The sequence below is a fragment of the Pelophylax lessonae genome, assembly GCF_965119305.1.
Source record: "Pelophylax lessonae genome assembly, chromosome: 1".
In the NCBI taxonomy this organism is placed as follows: Eukaryota; Metazoa; Chordata; class Amphibia; order Anura; family Ranidae; genus Pelophylax; species Pelophylax lessonae.
Genome location: NC_138768.1, coordinates 680,860,950 through 680,879,916, shown reverse-complemented (window position 1 = coordinate 680,879,916; position 18,967 = coordinate 680,860,950). Strand labels below are relative to the sequence as shown.

General features: G+C 44.1%; 1 protein-coding gene across 1 annotated transcript in view; it reads right to left on the bottom strand.

Moving 5' to 3' along the window:
* LOC309552231 (uncharacterized protein) overlaps positions 1-17,687 on the bottom strand; it is a 44,621-nt gene extending 26,934 nt beyond the window's left edge. The window contains exons 1-2 of the mRNA XM_082253082.1: positions 17,541-17,687; positions 760-900 (exon numbers count right to left, since the gene is read on the bottom strand). Of these exons, the coding sequence (XP_082109208.1) occupies positions 760-900; positions 17,541-17,625 (226 nt within the window). The 5' untranslated portion in view covers positions 17,626-17,687. The remainder of the gene's footprint in view (positions 1-759; positions 901-17,540) is intronic.
* Between the last annotated feature and the right edge of the window lie 1,280 nt (positions 17,688-18,967).

Genomic DNA, 18,967 nt, shown 5'->3' with positions numbered 1-18,967 from the left:
TGGAAGAGCGCAAGGTTTCTAACATCCACCAGCTCCATGATGTCGTCATGAAGGAGTGGAAGAGGACTCAAGTGGCAACCTGTGAAGCTCTGGTGATCTCCATGCCCAAGAGGGTTAAGGCAGTGCTGGAAAATAATGGTGGCCACACAAAATATTGACACTTTGGGTCCAATTTGGACATTTTCACTTAGGGGTGTACTCACTTTTGTTGCCAGCGGTTTAGACATTAATGGCTGTGTGTTGAGTTATTTTGGGGGGACAGCAAATTTACACTGTTATACAAGCTGTACACTCACTACTTTACATTGTAGCAAATTGTCATTTCTTCAGTGTTGTCACATGAAAAGATATAATAAAATATTTACAAAAATGTGAGGGGTGTACTCACTTTTGTGAGATACTGTATATTACTGCTTGATTTAAAGTATGACAACAAGCTCACGCAATTTCACGGTATTGACAAGCCTACAATTCATAGCTTGAGATCAAACTGGTACATGTACCGACCTACTAATCTACTTCCTAATAATTATATGTCAAACTTAGAAAGAGACAATAAAATCAACCCGCCTTTCAGTTCATGAATATCCCTTTGTAGCATGTTGGCTCATGTAGAGGTACAAGTATTTCTTGTTATTAATAATTAGCATGGTGAACCCTCTAGTATTACTTGTTACAAGCATACACAAAACATTACTCTAAAATGAGACACACATAATTGCTAACACTGGGAGAAACAGTAAGTGACTGGGACAGTACCTCCATAGACACATTGGCGTCCACATCCTGTATCACAGCATCTCAATTGCCCTGGGCAATCACTGTCACTGGAACAATTATTATCACAGGGAGTTGTAACATTTCTTATTACATCTGGCTTCGGACATAAGCCTTGTTTGTCTGCAGATAAAAATAAAGAGCGAAAACAAACTCAAATTCAGAAAATTTTAACAATTGTTATAAATCAGCACTCGTGTACAGGATAATATATCACATTTCTACCAGCAGAGGCAAGACAGGAATAATAACTTTGTACAATTTATTATTTTATGAAGCTGTGTTATTGCTTCCTAAGATTTGTAGTAATATTGTGTTATCTCCCGAGTTTAATGGTTTGTAGAAAACATTTAAAACTAATCTTGGCACATGTGAAACTAGACCGCAGTGTTGTAAAAAAGTCAGAAGTAATCTAGAAATCTTTAAAAGATCCATGCTGCTTTGTTTTTAAGTAATTAGCGGAAACAGAAAAGAAGTTATAGAAACAGTCCAGTCGTATATAAAAAAAACATTGAGTACTGCAAAGTTCAGTGACACGGCTGTATTTGGGCTACAGAGTAGGGTTGAGCGAACACCTAGATGTCCGTGTTCGACGGGTTCGGCCGAACTTTAAAAAAAAGTCCGGGTCCGTGTCCCGGACTTTTACCGAACTTTTCCCGGACACCGAACCCCATTGAAGTCAATGGGGACCCGAACTTTAAGGCACTAAAATGGCTCTAAAACACCAAAGGAAAGGGCTAGAGTGCTGCAAATGGCAGCAAAACGTAATTAAGAGCATGGCAAGTGCTCTGCAAACAAATGATAGGGAAATAACTTAAAACAACAAAAAAAAAACAGAAAAATAAAACAATGTTCTTCTTCATCTCTGAAGGACGAGGCCCATATGGAGTAGGAGGGAGGTTGAGGTGGTGGTGGATGTGGCGGTGACATAGGCGTGCGCACAGGGTGTGCTGGGTGTGCCTGGGCACACCCTAATCACCTAGGGCACATAGCATTGCCAGTGAGGAGATGGGAAAGATCTCCCTGGGACCTGCTCTGCTCTATTTCTCCTTGCCTACAGGTACATGGCCCCGATACATTACTCTCCCTGCTGGCAAACACATGCATGTGTATTTCAACTTTGGGGTGCACACCTTAATGCAATAGGCTGCGCACACCTATGGGCGGTGTAGGTGGAAGCGGCGGTGGAGGAGGACCAGGGCCGGATTAACAGCATCATGGGCTTGGTGCTGAGGATTTTGAAGGGCCTTAAGGGCCGTGCCTTGCCATGCACCCAGAGGAGGAAGGGTGCAGCCATGCATGCCTAATTCAACATGGGATGCTGTCTCTGAAGCCCATAAACACATCCATGCATCGCCAACTGTCCCTCCTTGTCCGGCCTTCACGCTGTGTGGGGAGGTTCTGAGGGTGCTGCCTGGGGAAGCGAGCATAGAAGCCAGACTTCTGTGTTTACAAGTGACAGAAGAGCGGTAACAGTGAATATGGCCAACCCGGGGCCTATATAAAAGGTAGGGGCCTGGAGCTGCAGCTCCAATAGCCCCTACATTAATCTGGCCCTGAGGAGGAGGACGAGGTAGCCAACACTGCTTCTTTTCAAAAATTTTAAATGAGGGTACACCCCAAAAGAGTGAGAAAGAGCAAAAATGGAACAATGGGTGGGTAAGGTCGGTATCCATTGCTATTCTGCATAAGGTACGGAAAAGTCCCGTGGGATCCATGCCTGGTTCATTTTAATGAACGTGAGCTTGTCCACATTGTCTCTGGACAGGCGGCTGCGCTTGTCTGTTATAACGCCCCCAGCCGTGCTAAATACCCGTTCAGATAATACACTGGCTGCAGGGCACGCCAGCACCTCCAAGGCGTAAAGGGCAAGCTCAGGCCATGTGCCCAATTTGGAGACCCAGAAGTTGAAGGGGGCAGACCCGTCATTCACTACATGTAGGCGTGTGCACACATACTGCTCCACCATGTTGGTAAAATGCTGCCTCCTGCTAAGACGTTCCATCTGAGCTGCTGGTGCTGCTGTTTGTTGTGGCGTGCTGACAAAGCTTTTCCACATTTCGGCCATGCTAACCCTGCCTTCTGAGGTGCTGGCGGTGCCCTGGTTGCGTTGGCGACCTCCTCCTCCTCCTCCTCTGCCTTGTGCTTCCACTGTGGCCCCGCTGTCAGATGGGAATGCCAGCAGCATGGCGTCTACCAGCGTGCGCTTGTACTCGCGCATCTTGCGATCGCGCTCCAGTGAGTGAATTAAGGACGGTACGTTGTCCTTGTAACGGGGATCCAGCAGCGTGGCCACCCAGTAATCAGCACAAGTTAGAATGTGGGCAACTCGGCGGTCGTTGTGGAGACACTGCAGCATGTAATCGCTCATGTGTGCCAGGCTGCCCAGAGGCGACGAAAGGCTGTCCTCTGTGGGAGGTGTATCGTCCGTGTCCTCTGTATCCCCCCAGCCACGCACCAGTGATGGCCATGAGCTGGCCTGGGTGCCACCCTGCTGTGAACATGGTTCCATCTCCTCCTCCAGCTCCTCCTCCTCCTCATCCTCCTCATCCTCCAGAACTGTGCCCCTGCTGGACAATTGCGTCCCTGGCGTTTGCGTGTGCAGGAACCCACCCTCGGAGCCCCTTGCGAATGACTGCCCTGAAAGCCTTGGAAATGTTACCTCTTCATCCTCCTCCTCCTCCTCATCCTGTGCCACATCCTCTTTCATCATCGCCCGAATTGTTTTTTCAAGGAGGCATAGAAGTGGGATAGTTAAGCTGAGAACGGCGTCATTGCCACTGGCCATGTTGGTGGAGTACTCAAAACAGCGCAACAAGGCACACAGGTCTCGCATGGAGGCCCAGTTATTGGTGGTGAAGTGGTGCTGTTCCGCAGAGCGACTCACGCGTGCGTGCTGCAGCTGAAACTCCACTATGGCCTGCTGCTGCTCGCACAGTCTTTCCAGCATGTGCAAGGTGGAGTTCCACCTTGTGGGCACGTCACATATGAGGCGGTGAGCGGGAAGGCCGAAGTTACGCTGCAGCGCTGCCAGGCGAGCAGCAGCAGGGTGAGAACGCCGAAAGTGCGCACAAACGGCCCGCACTTTCTGCAGCAGCTCTGACATATCGGGGTAGTTTTTAAGGAACCTCTGCACCACCAAATTCAGCACATGCGCCAGGCAAGGGATGTGCGTCAAACCGGCTAGGCCCAGAGCTGCTATGAGATTTCGCCCGTTATCACACACCACCAGGCCGGGCTTGAGGCTCGCTGGCAGCAACCACTCATTTGTCTGCTGTTCCATGCTCCTCCACAACTCCTGCGCGGTGTGTGGTTTGTCCCCCAAACAGGCAAGTTGTAAAACTGCCTGCTGTCGTTTACCCCTGGCCGTGCTGAAGTTGGTGGTGAAGGTGTTACGCTGTCCGGATGAGGAGGCGGTAGAGGATGAGGAAGCGGAGTAGGAGGAGTTACGAACAGGAGGCAAACTGAAGCGCCCTGCAATCCTCGGTGGTGGAAGGACATGCGCCAAATTGCTATCCGCCTCAGGCCCATCCGCCACTGCATTTACCCAGTGTGCCGTTAGGGAGATATAACGCCCCTGACCGTGCTTACTGGTCCACGTATCCGTAGTTAGGTGGACCTTGGCACAGATGGCGTTGCGCAGTGCACACCTGATATTTTCCCCCACTTGGTTGTGCAGGGAAGGGATGGCTTGCCTGGAAAAGTAGTGGCGGCTGGGCACGACGTACTGTGGGACAGCCACCGACATAAGGTTTTTAAAACTGTGCGTCTCCACCAGACGGAATGACAGCATTTCAAAGGCCAATAATTTTGAAATGCTGGCATTCAGGGCCAGGGATCGCGGGTGGGTAGGGGGGTACTTCCTCTTCCTCTCAAGTGTTTGGGAGATGGAAAGCTGAACGCTTCCACGGGACATTGTGGAGATGGTTGTTGGTGACCCAGGTGGTGGTGTTGCTGACAGATCGTCTGTTTGCGGGGTGGCAGGTGCCGGTATCACTACAGATGTGGCTGGAGCGGCCGAGACTGCAGCAGAAGAGGAAGCAGGATGAGCCAGAGACGTTTCTTGGTTTTGAAGGTGTGTACTCCACTGCAGCTCGTGCTTTGCACTTAGATGCCTGATCATGCAGGTTGTGCTCAGGTTGAGAAGGTTCATGCCTCGCTTCAAGCTCTGATTGCACAGGGTGCAAACCACTCGTGTCCTGTCATCAGCACATTTTCTAAAGAACTTCCACGCTAGAGAACTCCTTTGAGCTGACTTTGGTGCGCTCGTTCCCTTGCTGCGTTGGGCAGTAGCGGGCGTAGTGTCTAGGGCACGGCCGCTCCGCTTCTGCACCCTGCTCCCTCTTCTGCTGTGCTGGTGGCTCTGTGCGACCACCGCCTCTTCCTCCAAACTACTCAGGTCACCTGCATGACGTTCATTCCATGTGGGGTCGAGGACCTCATCGTCCTCCACATCATCTTCCACCCAGTCTTCACCCCTGCCCTCCTTGTCGGTCTCCACAATGCTGAACGCCGCAGCAGTTGGCACCTGCGTTTCGTCATCATCGGAGACGTGCTGCGATGATCCTTGCATGTACTCATCTTGAGAAATAAGTGGTTGGGCATCGCTGCACTCAATCTCTTCCACTTCTGGGGCAGGGCTAGGTGGATGGCCCTGGGAAACCCTGCTGACAGAGTCCTCAAAAAGAATAAGAGACTGCTGTATGGCTTGGGGCTCAGACTGCTGGCCTGATTTGCAAGGGGGTGAGGTGAAAGACGGTTGGACATTGGCTGCAGGTGCCAACTCTGACCTTTCTGCAGTAGACTGGGTGGGAGACAATGTGAAGGAACTGGAGGCACTGTCAGCAGCAAACCAATCTACTATCGCCTCAACTTGTTCTGGCCTCATCACTTCTAGGGGCGTTTGATGCCCTACCAAATACTGATGCAGGTTCTGTCGCCTACTCACACTTGAGGAAGGTGTTTCACTTGTGCGTGTAGCTGGCACAGATCGACCATGTCCTCTCCTTGCAACAGGAGCTCTACCAGCAGCACCACGACCCAGGCCACGGCCCTTATTTGACGGTCTCCTCATATTTCTGTAATTTAAGATCTTGCCCTAGAAAGGTTTTTATTGAATAGCGGAATAGAAAATATGATCCAAAAAAAGTGTATGTATATCACACGTACACAACCACACTAGGCCCCAATTACTATTGTTTGTACCCCTAAAAGGCTAGATGAGGAGTAGGGGGAGTATGGAACAGGCAGCACCCTCAAACCTTCAGAAGTATGAGATGAACCCCAACAACTTGGAAAGGTGGATCTCTCTCACACGTACCGACACAGACTATCCCGCAATTCAATTGATCCTCAAAGGTTTTTATTGAATAGCGGAATAGGAAATATGATCAAAAAAAGTGTATGTATCTCGCACGTACACAACCACACTAGGCCCCAATTACTATTGTTTGTACCCCTAAAAGGCTAGATGAGGAGTAGGGGGGGTATGGAACAGGCAGCACCCTCAAACCTTCAGAAGTATGAGATGAACCCCAACAACTTGGAAAGGTGGATCTCTCTCACACGTACCGACACAGACTATCCCGCAATTCAATTGATCCTCAAAGGTTTTTATTGAATAGCGGAATAGGAAATATGATCAAAAAAAGTGTATGTATCTCGCACGTACACAACCACACTAGGCCCCAATTACTATTGTTTGTACCCCTAAAAGGCTAGATGAGGAGTAGGGGGGGTGTGGAACAGGCAGCACCCTCAAACCTTCAGAAGTATGAGATGAACCCCAACAACTTGGAAAGGTGGATCTCTCTTACACGTACCGACACAGACTATCCCGCAATTCAATTGATCCTCAAAGGTTTTTATTGAATAGCGGAATAGGAAATATGATCAAAAAAAGTGTATGTATCTCGCACGTACACAACCACACTAGGCCCCAATTACTATTGTTTGTACCCCTAAAAGGCTAGATGAGGAGTAGGGGGAGTATGGAACAGGCAGCACCCTCAAACCTTCAGAAGTATGAGATGAACCCCAACAACTTGGAAAGGTGGATCTCTCTCACACGTACCAACACAGACTATCCCCCAATTTAACTGATCCCCAAAGGTTTTTGATTAAATAGCGGAATAGAAAATATGATCCAAAAAAAGTGTATGTATATCACACGTACACAACCACACTAGGCCCCAATTACTATTGTTTGTACCCCTAAAAGGCTAGATGAGGAGTAGGGGGAGTATGGAACAGGCAGCACCCTCAAACCTTCAGAAGTATGAGATGAACCCCAACAACTTGGAAAGGTGGATCTCTCTCACACGCACCGACACAGACTATCCCGCAATTCAATTGATCCTCAAAGGTTTTTATTGAATAGCGGAATAGGAAATATGATCAAAAAAAGTGTATGTATCTCGCACGTACACAACCACACTAGGCCCCAATTACTATTGTTTGTACCCCTAAAAGGCTAGATGAGGAGTAGGGGGAGTATGGAACAGGCAGCACCCTCAAACCTTCAGAAGTATGAGATGAACCCCAACAACTTGGAAAGGTGGATCTCTCTCACACGTACCAACACAGACTATCCCCCAATTTAACTGATCCCCAAAGGTTTTTGATTAAATAGCGGAATAGAAAATATGATCCCAAAAAAGTGTATGTATATCACACGTACACAACCACACTAGGCCCCAATTACTATTGTTTGTACCCCTAAAAGGCTAGGAGTAGGGGGAGTATGGAACAGGCAGCACCCTCAAACCTTCAGAAGTATGAGATGAACCCCAACAACTTGGAAAGGTGGATCTCTCTCACACGTACCAACACAGACTATCCCCCAATTTAACTGATCCCCAGAGGTTTTTGATTAAATAGCGGAATAGAAAATATGATCCCAAAAAAGTGTATGTATATCACACGTACACAACCACACTAGGCCCCAATTACTATTGTTTGTACCCCTAAAAGGCTAGGAGTAGGGGGAGTATGGAACAGGCAGCACCCTCAAACCTTCAGAAGTATGAGATGAACCCCAACAACTTGGAAAGGTAGATCTCTCTCACACGTACCAACACAGACTATCCCCCAATTTAACTGATCCCCAAAGGTTTTTGATTAAATAGCGGAATAGAAAATATGATCCCAAAAAAGTGTATGTATATCACACGTACACAACCACACTAGGCCCCAATTACTATTGTTTGTACCCCTAAAAGGCTAGGAGTAGGGGGAGTATGGAACAGGCAGCACCCTCAAACCTTCAGAAGTATGAGATGAACCCCAACAACTTGGAAAGGTGGATCTCTCTCACACGTACCAACACAGACTATCCCCCAATTTAACTGATCCCCAAAGGTTTTTGATTAAATAGCGGAATAGAAAATATGATCCAAAAAAAGTGTATGTATATCACACGTACACAACCACACTAGGCCCCAATTACTATTGTTTGTACCCCTAAAAGGCTAGGAGTAGGGGGAGTATGGAACAGGCAGCACCCTCAAACCTTCAGAAGTATGAGATGAACCCCAACAACTTGGAAAGGTGGATCTCTCTCACACGTACCAACACAGACTATCCCCCAATTTAACTGATCCCCAAAGGTTTTTGATTAAATAGCGGAATAGAAAATATGATCCCAAAAAAGTGTATGTATATCACACGTACACAACCACACTAGGCCCCAATTACTATTGTTTGTACCCCTAAAAGGCTAGGAGTAGGGGGAGTATGGAACAGGCAGCACCCTCAAACCTTCAGAAGTATGAGATGAACCCCAACAACTTGGAAAGGTGGATCTCTCTCACACGTACCAACACAGACTATCCCCCAATTTAACTGATCCCCAAAGGTTTTTGATTAAATAGCGGAATAGAAAATATGATCCCAAAAAAGTGTATGTATATCACACGTACACAACCACACTAGGCCCCAATTACTATTGTTTGTACCCCTAAAAGGCTAGGAGTAGGGGGAGTATGGAACAGGCAGCACCCTCAAACCTTCAGAAGTATGAGATGAACCCCAACAACTTGGAAAGGTGGATCTCTCTCACACGTACCAACACAGACTATCCCCCAATTTAACTGATCCCCAAAGGTTTTTGATTAAATAGCGGAATAGAAAATATGATCCCAAAAAAGTGTATGTATATCACACGTACACAACCACACTAGGCCCCAATTACTATTGTTTGTACCCCTAAAAGGCTAGGAGTAGGGGGAGTATGGAACAGGCAGCACCCTCAAACCTTCAGAAGTATGAGATGAACCCCAACAACTTGGAAAGGTGGATCTCTCTCACACGTACCAACACAGACTATCCCCCAATTTAACTGATCCCCAAAGGTTTTTGATTAAATAGCGGAATAGAAAATATGATCCCAAAAAAGTGTATGTATATCACACGTACACAACCACACTAGGCCCCAATTACTATTGTTTGTACCCCTAAAAGGCTAGGAGTAGGGGGAGTATGGAACAGGCAGCACCCTCAAACCTTCAGAAGTATGAGATGAACCCCAACAACTTGGAAAGGTGGATCTCTCTCACACGTACCAACACAGACTATCCCCCAATTTAACTGATCCCCAAAGGTTTTTGATTAAATAGCGGAATAGAAAATATGATCCCAAAAAAGTGTATGTATATCACACGTACACAACCACACTAGGCCCCAATTACTATTGTTTGTACCCCTAAAAGGCTAGGAGTAGGGGGAGTATGGAACAGGCAGCACCCTCAAACCTTCAGAAGTATGAGATGAACCCCAACAACTTGGAAAGGTGGATCTCTCTCACACGTACCAACACAGACTATCCCCCAATTTAACTGATCCCCAAAGGTTTTTGATTAAATAGCGGAATAGAAAATATGATCCCAAAAAAGTGTATGTATATCACACGTACACAACCACACTAGGCCCCAATTACTATTGTTTGTACCCCTAAAAGGCTAGGAGTAGGGGGAGTATGGAACAGGCAGCACCCTCAAACCTTCAGAAGTATGAGATGAACCCCAACAACTTGGAAAGGTGGATCTCTCTCACACGTACCAACACAGACTATCCCCCAATTTAACTGATCCCCAAAGGTTTTTGATTAAATAGCGGAATAGAAAATATGATCCCAAAAAAGTGTATGTATATCACACGTACACAACCACACTAGGCCCCAATTACTATTGTTTGTACCCCTAAAAGGCTAGGAGTAGGGGGAGTATGGAACAGGCAGCACCCTCAAACCTTCAGAAGTATGAGATGAACCCCAACAACTTGGAAAGGTGGATCTCTCTCACACGTACCGACACAGACTATCCCGCAATTCAATTGATCCTCAAAGGTTTTTATTGAATAGCGGAATAGGAAATATGATCAAAAAAAGTGTATGTATCTCGCACGTACACAACCACACTAGGCCCCAATTACTATTGTTTGTACCCCTAAAAGGCTAGATGAGGAGTAGGGGGGGTATGGAACAGGCAGCACCCTCAAACCTTCAGAAGTATGAGATGAACCCCAACAACTTGGAAAGGTGGATCTCTCTCACACGTACCAACACAGACTATCCCCCAATTTAACTGATCCCCAAAGGTTTTTGATTAAATAGCGGAATAGAAAATATGATCCCAAAAAAGTGTATGTATATCACACGTACACAACCACACTAGGCCCCAATTACTATTGTTTGTACCCCTAAAAGGCTAGGAGTAGGGGGAGTATGGAACAGGCAGCACCCTCAAACCTTCAGAAGTATGAGATGAACCCCAACAACTTGGAAAGGTGGATCTCTCTCACATGTACCAACACAGACTATCCCCCAATTTAACTGATCCCCAAAGGTTTTTGATTAAATAGCGGAATAGAAAATATGATCCCAAAAAAGTGTATGTATATCACACGTACACAACCACACTAGGCCCCAATTACTATTGTTTGTACCCCTAAAAGGCTAGGAGTAGGGGGAGTATGGAACAGGCAGCACCCTCAAACCTTCAGAAGTATGAGATGAACCCCAACAACTTGGAAAGGTGGATCTCTCTCACACGTACCAACACAGACTATCCCCCAATTTAACTGATCCCCAAAGGTTTTTGATTAAATAGCGGAATAGAAAATATGATCCCAAAAAAGTGTATGTATATCACACGTACACAACCACACTAGGCCCCAATTACTATTGTTTGTACCCCTAAAAGGCTAGATGAGGAGTAGGGGGAGTATGGAACAGGCAGCACCCTCAAACCTTCAGAAGTATGAGATTGTGTTCACTGTACCCCACAAAGATTGAGTTCACTGCACCCCACAATGATTGTGTTCACTGCACCCCACAAAGATTGTGTTCACTGCACCTCACAAAGATTGTGTTCACTGTACCCCCCAAAGATTGTGTTCACTGCACCCCACAAAGATTCTGTTCACTGTACCCCACAAAGATTGTGTTCACTGCACCCCAAAAAGATTGTGTTCACTGCACCCCAAAAAGGATGTTGTTCACTGCACCCCAAAAAGGATGTTGTTCACTCCACCCCAAAAAGATTGTGTTCACTGCACCCCACAAAGATTGTGTTCACTGCACCCCAAAAAGATTGTGTTCACTGCACCCCAAAAATGATTTTGTTCACTGCACCCCAAAAAGGATTTTGTTCACTGCACCCCAAAAAGGATGTTGTTCACTCCACCCCAAAAAGATTGTGTTCACTGCACCCCAAAAAGATTGTGTTCACTGCACCCCACAAAGGATTTTGTTCACTGCACCCCAAAAAGATTGTGTTCACTGCACCCCAAAAAGGATGTTGTTCACTGCACCCCAAAAAGGATTTTGTTCACTGCACCCCAAAAAGATTGTGTTCACTGCACCCCACAAAGGATTTTGTTCACTGCACCCCACAAAGATTGTGTTCACTGCACACCAAAAAGGATTGTGTTCACTGCACCCCAAAAAGATTTTGTTCACTGCACCCCAAAAAGATTGTGTTCACTGCAGCCCAAAAAGATTGTGTTCACTGCAGCCCAAAAAGATTGTGTTCACTGCAGCCCAAAAAGATTGTGTTCACTGCAGCCCAAAAAGATTGTGTTCACTGCAGCTCACACACAGAAAAATGGATGTGGATCACTGACACCTGCCTATCTCCAATCCCACACCACACAGCAATATCGATTGTAGTTTGTAGAACACAGTTTCCCTAAAATTCAGCAGACTCTGTCCCTAACAGGATTGAGAAGAGATCGTAGATCAGGATTGAGTGCAGACCCCACCCCCCACACAGCAATATCGATTGTAGTTTGTAGAAGACACTGACCCTATAATTCAGCAGACTCTATCCCTAAAATGCCTACAACTCGCCCTGCCTAAACACTCCGACCTGTCCCTCAATTCTATCCGGACACAAATGGTTTTTTCCTGCCTATCTTTCCCTAATCAGCAGCCAGCACGTTGATGTGTGCTCTGTCCCTGAATCTAAGCAGCATAATGACGCCGCTGCGGCTGCCTCGAACTTATAAAGACTTGGTCACATGCTTCAGACGGCCAATCACAGCTACTGAGACATTTGCAGGCATGGCTGGGATGGCTTAAGGCACACCAGTTAAACGATTGTTGATTGGCTGTTGAAAGCCCGCCATGAAAAGAGCGCCAAAGCATGCAAAACCCGGAAATAAAACGACCGAACACGGATTTTTACCCGAACATACAGTAAAGTGTCCGTGTCCGTGTTCGGGTACAAAAAATCCAATTATTCGGTACGAACACGAATAATACAGTCCGTGTTCGCTCAACACTACTACAGAGTTAACGGGGTCGTGAAAAATTTACTTTTAGTCCAAATACAAAAGTTGCTGTTATTGAATGTAGTAGTACTTGGTGACCTGTTTTTCTATTTCCAGTCCACAGGCAAAAGCTACATGGATTTAAAGACACTGGCACACCCTATGCCAGGAGCTGAAGGTGATTACTCAAGAAGGAAATGATTGAGAGACCATAAAAACGTGACCATAAAAATGTTTTTAATCAAATTATCGACTGCTGCATTTCTAAGCGCTCATTTTAGTGACAGATTCCCCATGGAATGAATGACTCGTGTGTTATGGTATGGCTCATAATAATCAATATGGTTCATGTTATTGTAAAAGGGAGTGCACATTGTTGAATGTATTTTGTTGCATTCCCCTTTCATAAAAAAGTAAATAGATAGTATGACATTTCAATTCTACACAGCAAACAAGCAAATTCTAAGCCGTTCTTTAGATTTCTAAAAAAAAACACAATTGCAGCGCTAGTGGTGAATTAGAACAAACAGTCCATATCATAGACCAAAGTAAGTGCAATAGTCCTTCGTTAAACAAAAATAAGTCTAATAATAACCATATAGTGAATCAAGATATCACATAATGATAGTCTATAAAAGTGCAGTGTTCCTCTAAATATGCAGGAATGGAAGAAATTACGTTTTACCAGACAAAAATGCTGTTTCAGCCAAAAGAACAGCACATACGCTTTTTGCAATAAAATGCAAATACTATTCTTCATATGGATCCATTTATGATGTCTAGTGTTGTTACCTCCTCCAGATCATATCATATCCAGCCAAAATCAAGGAAAACCATCCATAGTGTAGTAGTAATTAGTGAAGATTCAATAGGATAGTGAGAAAATCACCCATGATGAAAACAAACACTGTTAGATTTGTGCACCACTTAGCCTTTCCCACATGAAATGCAAACTCACCAGAGGGAGTATGAAACCAAGCAGTATGAAGACCACTATGCTCAACAGGGATGGGTGGATGGATCCAAACAGTACCTCCAATATCCTCTTAATAAAGGATTCTCATTCAAATGGTTTTAGGGGACACTCAGCTGCTCACACCACCACATAATACTGTTTTCTGTTCTTTCTTGTTCTAAGAAGCCTCCTTTCCTTAGAACAAGAAAGAACAGAAACAGTATCATGTGGTGTGAGCGATGCGTTCTCTCTCCGTCCACAACCTCTTGTGGAGCTGCCCCTCGGATCATAAAAATCTTTCTAACCCAATCATGGTTCATTCCCCTTACACTCTGGGATAAACTTAGGGCCCCCTACACGCTCTAATCCCCCATAACCCACTATTATATCCTATATTAGGAATTTACTATCCTATATTAGGAATCTGTCTTTTTACCAAGCCATTGCCTCCCCTTCCCCGTTTTAGGCCTGGTGCTCTGCTGGTCTACTGCATTTCTACTCTTTGACTTATAACTCTGCCTTCAAAACCTTTTCAGTAAACACATGGCCTGCCTAACTCTGAACTATTCTGTTACTTAGAAAAAAGACACTTCTCTCCCCCCTTTTCATGCCCCATCTACCACCTGCCATCACCTCATTTACTTCTAAACTTCCCGTCAGAACATAGTGGCACTAGAAAAGTCCTTACCTATTGGTATCTGGTCCCCGCTAAGCTTGCCAAATATGTACCGAATTATTCACCCAAATTCTTTTGAGGCTGCAATGAAATAGGCACCCACGTCCACATATGGTGCAGCATTTGTGGGCTGATGTATACCAGATCATCTCCATGTTAATGAAGACTGAATTGCCCCCAAATCATCTCTCAGCCCTTTTGAACATATGACCTCTTAACTTAACACGGGTTGAACGCAAACTATTCCTCCAAGTGACCACAGCTGCCAAACAAACTATTACAAAATCCTGGAAGACTAGCACTCCTAATATAGTGGAAACAAAAAACAGGGTCACTAAGGCTATGATCCATGCTAAACTGGAAGCAGTTATATTAGACAGAGTCTAGCATCATACCAAATTATGGCAACCCAGGGTGCACCATTTCCTTCTCCCTCAATTTGATGTTGCCCTCCTGCTGCCATGACTTACGCTAGAGCTATATCCTTGAACACGATCTGACCCTTCTACAGGTTTAACCAAGGGTAGACACTTCAGACCCCCCCCCCCTTATTTTACCTCCACCCCTTCTCTCATGTACCCTTCTGTTACTCTTCTCTGTTTACACTGCTTTTATCAGCTGGCCTAAACAATGTCCGGGGTTAGGCTGATATGATACATGAGAAATCATGGTGTAAGCCACGCCTCCTTTGCCACTCAGTAGCGCCAAAGCGTGAGCAATTATTCAGTCCATAAATCTCTAGGCAAACTACTGATTTTAAAATGAGATGTCCCCCCGGGTACTCACCTAAAGGCATAAATTTATGTCCACCAGCCCTCGGCTGACTGTGCCTTGTCCTGCTGAATAACCTTTGCTGTGAGGGACTTGACACACTTGTGATGATACTATGTCTGCTTTACGGCTGTTCATCCAACCCTGTGCAGTTATATGTTAATCTTTCATGTCTCACACAAGTGCCTTTACCTGTCTGTTGTTATTCTACCTGTCATACTAATAAACAATTTGAAGAAGAAAGTGTTATTAAACCCAAAAGCAAACATTTATTATATTACAGCTTACCAATTCTTAGGTGGGATGGCTGCATTTGTTTTCTTTTTAGGCTTTCTTTCCTTTATTTTTATCTGGTGATCCGGCCAGTAAGTCTGTTGTTTTTCAGCAGAAAAAGCTCTAATGCAAATGTATCAGTTAGAGAGTTGGGACAAACCATTTGCCACTGACAGGGGTGCCTACAATGATCAGCTTTTATTTATGTAAAACTTTTATCCCAATATAAAAAAATGGCACACTCCTAAACCTTGTGGACAGCCTTCCCAGAAGAGTTGAAGCTGTTATAGCTGCAAAGGGGGGGCCAACACAATATTAAACCCTACGGACTAAGACTGGGATGCCATTAAAGTTCATGTGCGCGCAGGCAGGTGTCCCAATACTTTTGGTAATATACTGTATACATAAGGGTTGGTAAGCTGCAATATATTACATTTTTGTTTTGGAATTAATAACACTTTAACTGTTAACCACTTAAGCCCCGGAAGATTTTACCCCCTTGCTGACCAGGGGGTATTTTGCGATTCGGCACTGCGTGACTTTAACAAACAATTGCGCGATCGTGCGACACTGTACCAAAACGAATTTGATGTCCTTTTTTTCCCACAAACAGAGCTTTCTTTTGGTGCTATTTGATCACCTGTGCGATTTTTTGATCATGCGCTATAAACAAAAAAAGAGCTACAATTTTGCAAAAATAACAATATTTTTCACGCTTTTTTTATATGAAATTCCCCCCCAAAAAAACGTAAAAATCAAAATGTTTTTAAATTTTGGGCCAATTTGTTTTCTGCTACCTATTTGATTGGTTTGCGCAATATTTATTGCGTTTACTAACTAAGGGAAAGATTTTTGTCATTTTTGTTGTTTTTTTTTTTTAACGAGTAATGGCGGCGATCTGCAATTTTTTTTGCGGTACTACGACATTGCGGCGGACAGATCGGACCCTTGACTGACATTTTTTACACTTTTGGGGGTACCAGTGACATTACTACAGTAATCAGTGGTATACATATGCACTGTTACTTTAAAAATTACACTGGCAGTGAATGTGTTAACTTTATTTGAGAGGGAGGGGTTAAGTGTGTCCCTAGGGGCGTGTTTCTTACTGTCATTGGATGTGGCTGTGTGTGTAACAGCACAGATCAATGGTCCTACATAGCAGGACCGAGTGATCTGTGCTTTTACACCAGGGAGAAGGACAGGCCGGCTTTGTTTACATTAGCCGCCTGCCTTTCTCCCTCTCTACCCGACGATCGCGAGGTCACACGCGCCGGCTTCTTCGGGTACGAGCGGGGGCGGGAGCGCGCCTCCGGCGGCGCGCGCTCGCCTCCTATTCGCTCCCAGGCTAGTACGTCACTTTGCCTGGGAGGGACTGACCGCCGCCGTATATAGTCAAGCGGCGGTCGGCAAGTGGTTAAAAAAAGTTTGCATTATGTGCATGATTATTTACACACATAAAATAGATGTCAAAACATGACATTTATTTATTTCTTTATTTATTTCTCCTTTATTACTTTTCTACCTACTGTCTAAAGATAGAAATTTCTCTTACAGTAATTGCTTTTACGCATTTTTTTACTGTGTATAAATGCAAAAATACACTGATGCAATCCTTTTAAAGTAATAATAATTCTGAAAAAAAGACTTCCAGTGCCACAAAGGCCCCAGGTGATAACTCTTTCTACATTATTTCCACCAAGCCCCTGTTTAGAAAACCTATTCTTAGAAATGGAGGGATGCATAACTTATCTGCTAATGTATATTGCTGGATGTATAAATCAAAGATATATATGTAAAACTATCATTGATGCTTCTGCAATCTGTTTTGAAATTCTAAACTATGCACTTTTTTCTGAAAAGCAACAAAATTACAGGTCAAGGGTTCCTACTAACAGCAGATGTTTCAATCATCCTCTTATCTCAAAATTATTTTATCACTGAAGTTTCAATATGGTAACTTTATTTTAAATCAGTTAACAGAACGATCATTTTTTTATTCCTATTTATGTATTTTTAAAATATCATATTAGGCTGCTTAATATGCAGCATCTGTCATAAAAACAAAAAATGAGGCTTATATTGCAGAGCTAGAAATAGATGCTTTTGTTTTGCACAAAATGTCTATACTAATTAGGAATGTGTCTAAGATTAATTTAATATTTTTTTTTTTTATTTGTAAAACAAATTGACTTATCATTTATAAATAGAGGTAGCGTTTACGCAGATGACATATTAAAAAACCTTACATACATAAATGTTACATCTTATACTCATCGCAGTTTCATAATATAAAAAGTAGTTTGTCATTTTACTTACTCATTTTGCTTTTTGTAGTCATACATTTCACTTCCCCCCAAAGAAGTAACAAAGCAAACATTAAAAGAACATGATCTGGTCTCATTTTGTTTTCCAGCACTGGGCCTTCTGTAAGAATTGCTTCCAGTAAGATGCAGCAATGTCAGCTTTCAGGAAGGGATAGACGCACCTTATTTATTAACGAGACACCGCCCATATTTCTAGATTTACCACATATACTTCAGCATAAACAACTTATCCCTCCCATTCTAAATAAGGCTGGGAATAATTGCACACATTTACAGTCATACACATTTATATAAATGCTATAGTTAAAAAGATATTTTTATTGGACTATCTATGCCATTGGCAAGGCCGCTTACTGTCATGTATTGCCCTTTCTCTACAAAATAAATCTGCAAAATCTTAAAGTAGAACTAAACTCTCTAAATCAGCATTACCAATGTTTATCCTTGTGCTGCTAGCTTTATTAAATAGATAGGAAGTATATTATATATATGTTTTTTAATTCTTCAGTTGCTTCCTGGTTTCTGGCCTAGGCCAAAATGATGTCATACATCCCATCCCAGGAGTATTCATGAGCATTTTTTTTTTTCTTTCATTTAAGGAGAGGCTTTCTCAGGTAAGCACACCCTCATGTCTGTAAGCCTGAGCTAAGGGCAGATTGATTCCAGGAAGTAAATGCTACATAAATCATCTGCCCTTACATAAGATGGCCATGGTTAGAAATGCTAGGAGAATATGTTTCAAAGTGATTTCTCAACAATATAAAAAATGGAAGCATGAACAAATGGGTAGGTTGGCTTTGAATATTAAAACTGTATTAAAGAGCATTTTAAGTTTGTGGTGCTCAGATGCAATTTAGTTCCACTTTAGGTAAAAGAGAGCCAACTGTTGTTTGTGTGCTAAAATTAAAACAAATAATGCATTCTAACCTGTTGGCAGTTAGGCTCCATGTACATGGGATGTTGTAAATGGCCGTTTAGGAGCAGTTGGGCTTTTTTTTCAGAAGCCCCTGAGCCCTCCTCTGTGTTATCTTATCTGTCCATGTACACAGGGTCGTTTACAATCATTTACAGGCAGTTGAGTTCAAGGACGTTTTTTGGAAAGCAATTATTTGCTTTCGAACGTGTGTTTCCCAGCGTTTCAAACCCAAAAACGTGGCCGAACGCGACCGAACGCGACCGAACGCGACCGAACGCGATGACCCTCGTTTAGCGCTTGCGTTTTTCCATTTTAAAGGTGAATGATTTTTTTGACCACTAGGAATGGTTTTAGACGCAAACGCCCGCTAAACGCGGGTGCAAACGCGACACAACGGATGTTTAAAATGTCCTAAAAATTCCAGCATTTCAAGGGACTTTTTTTAGCATCCAGTGTACATGGAGCCTTAAAGAAAAAGTTCCCATTTAGAGCATGTTACATGT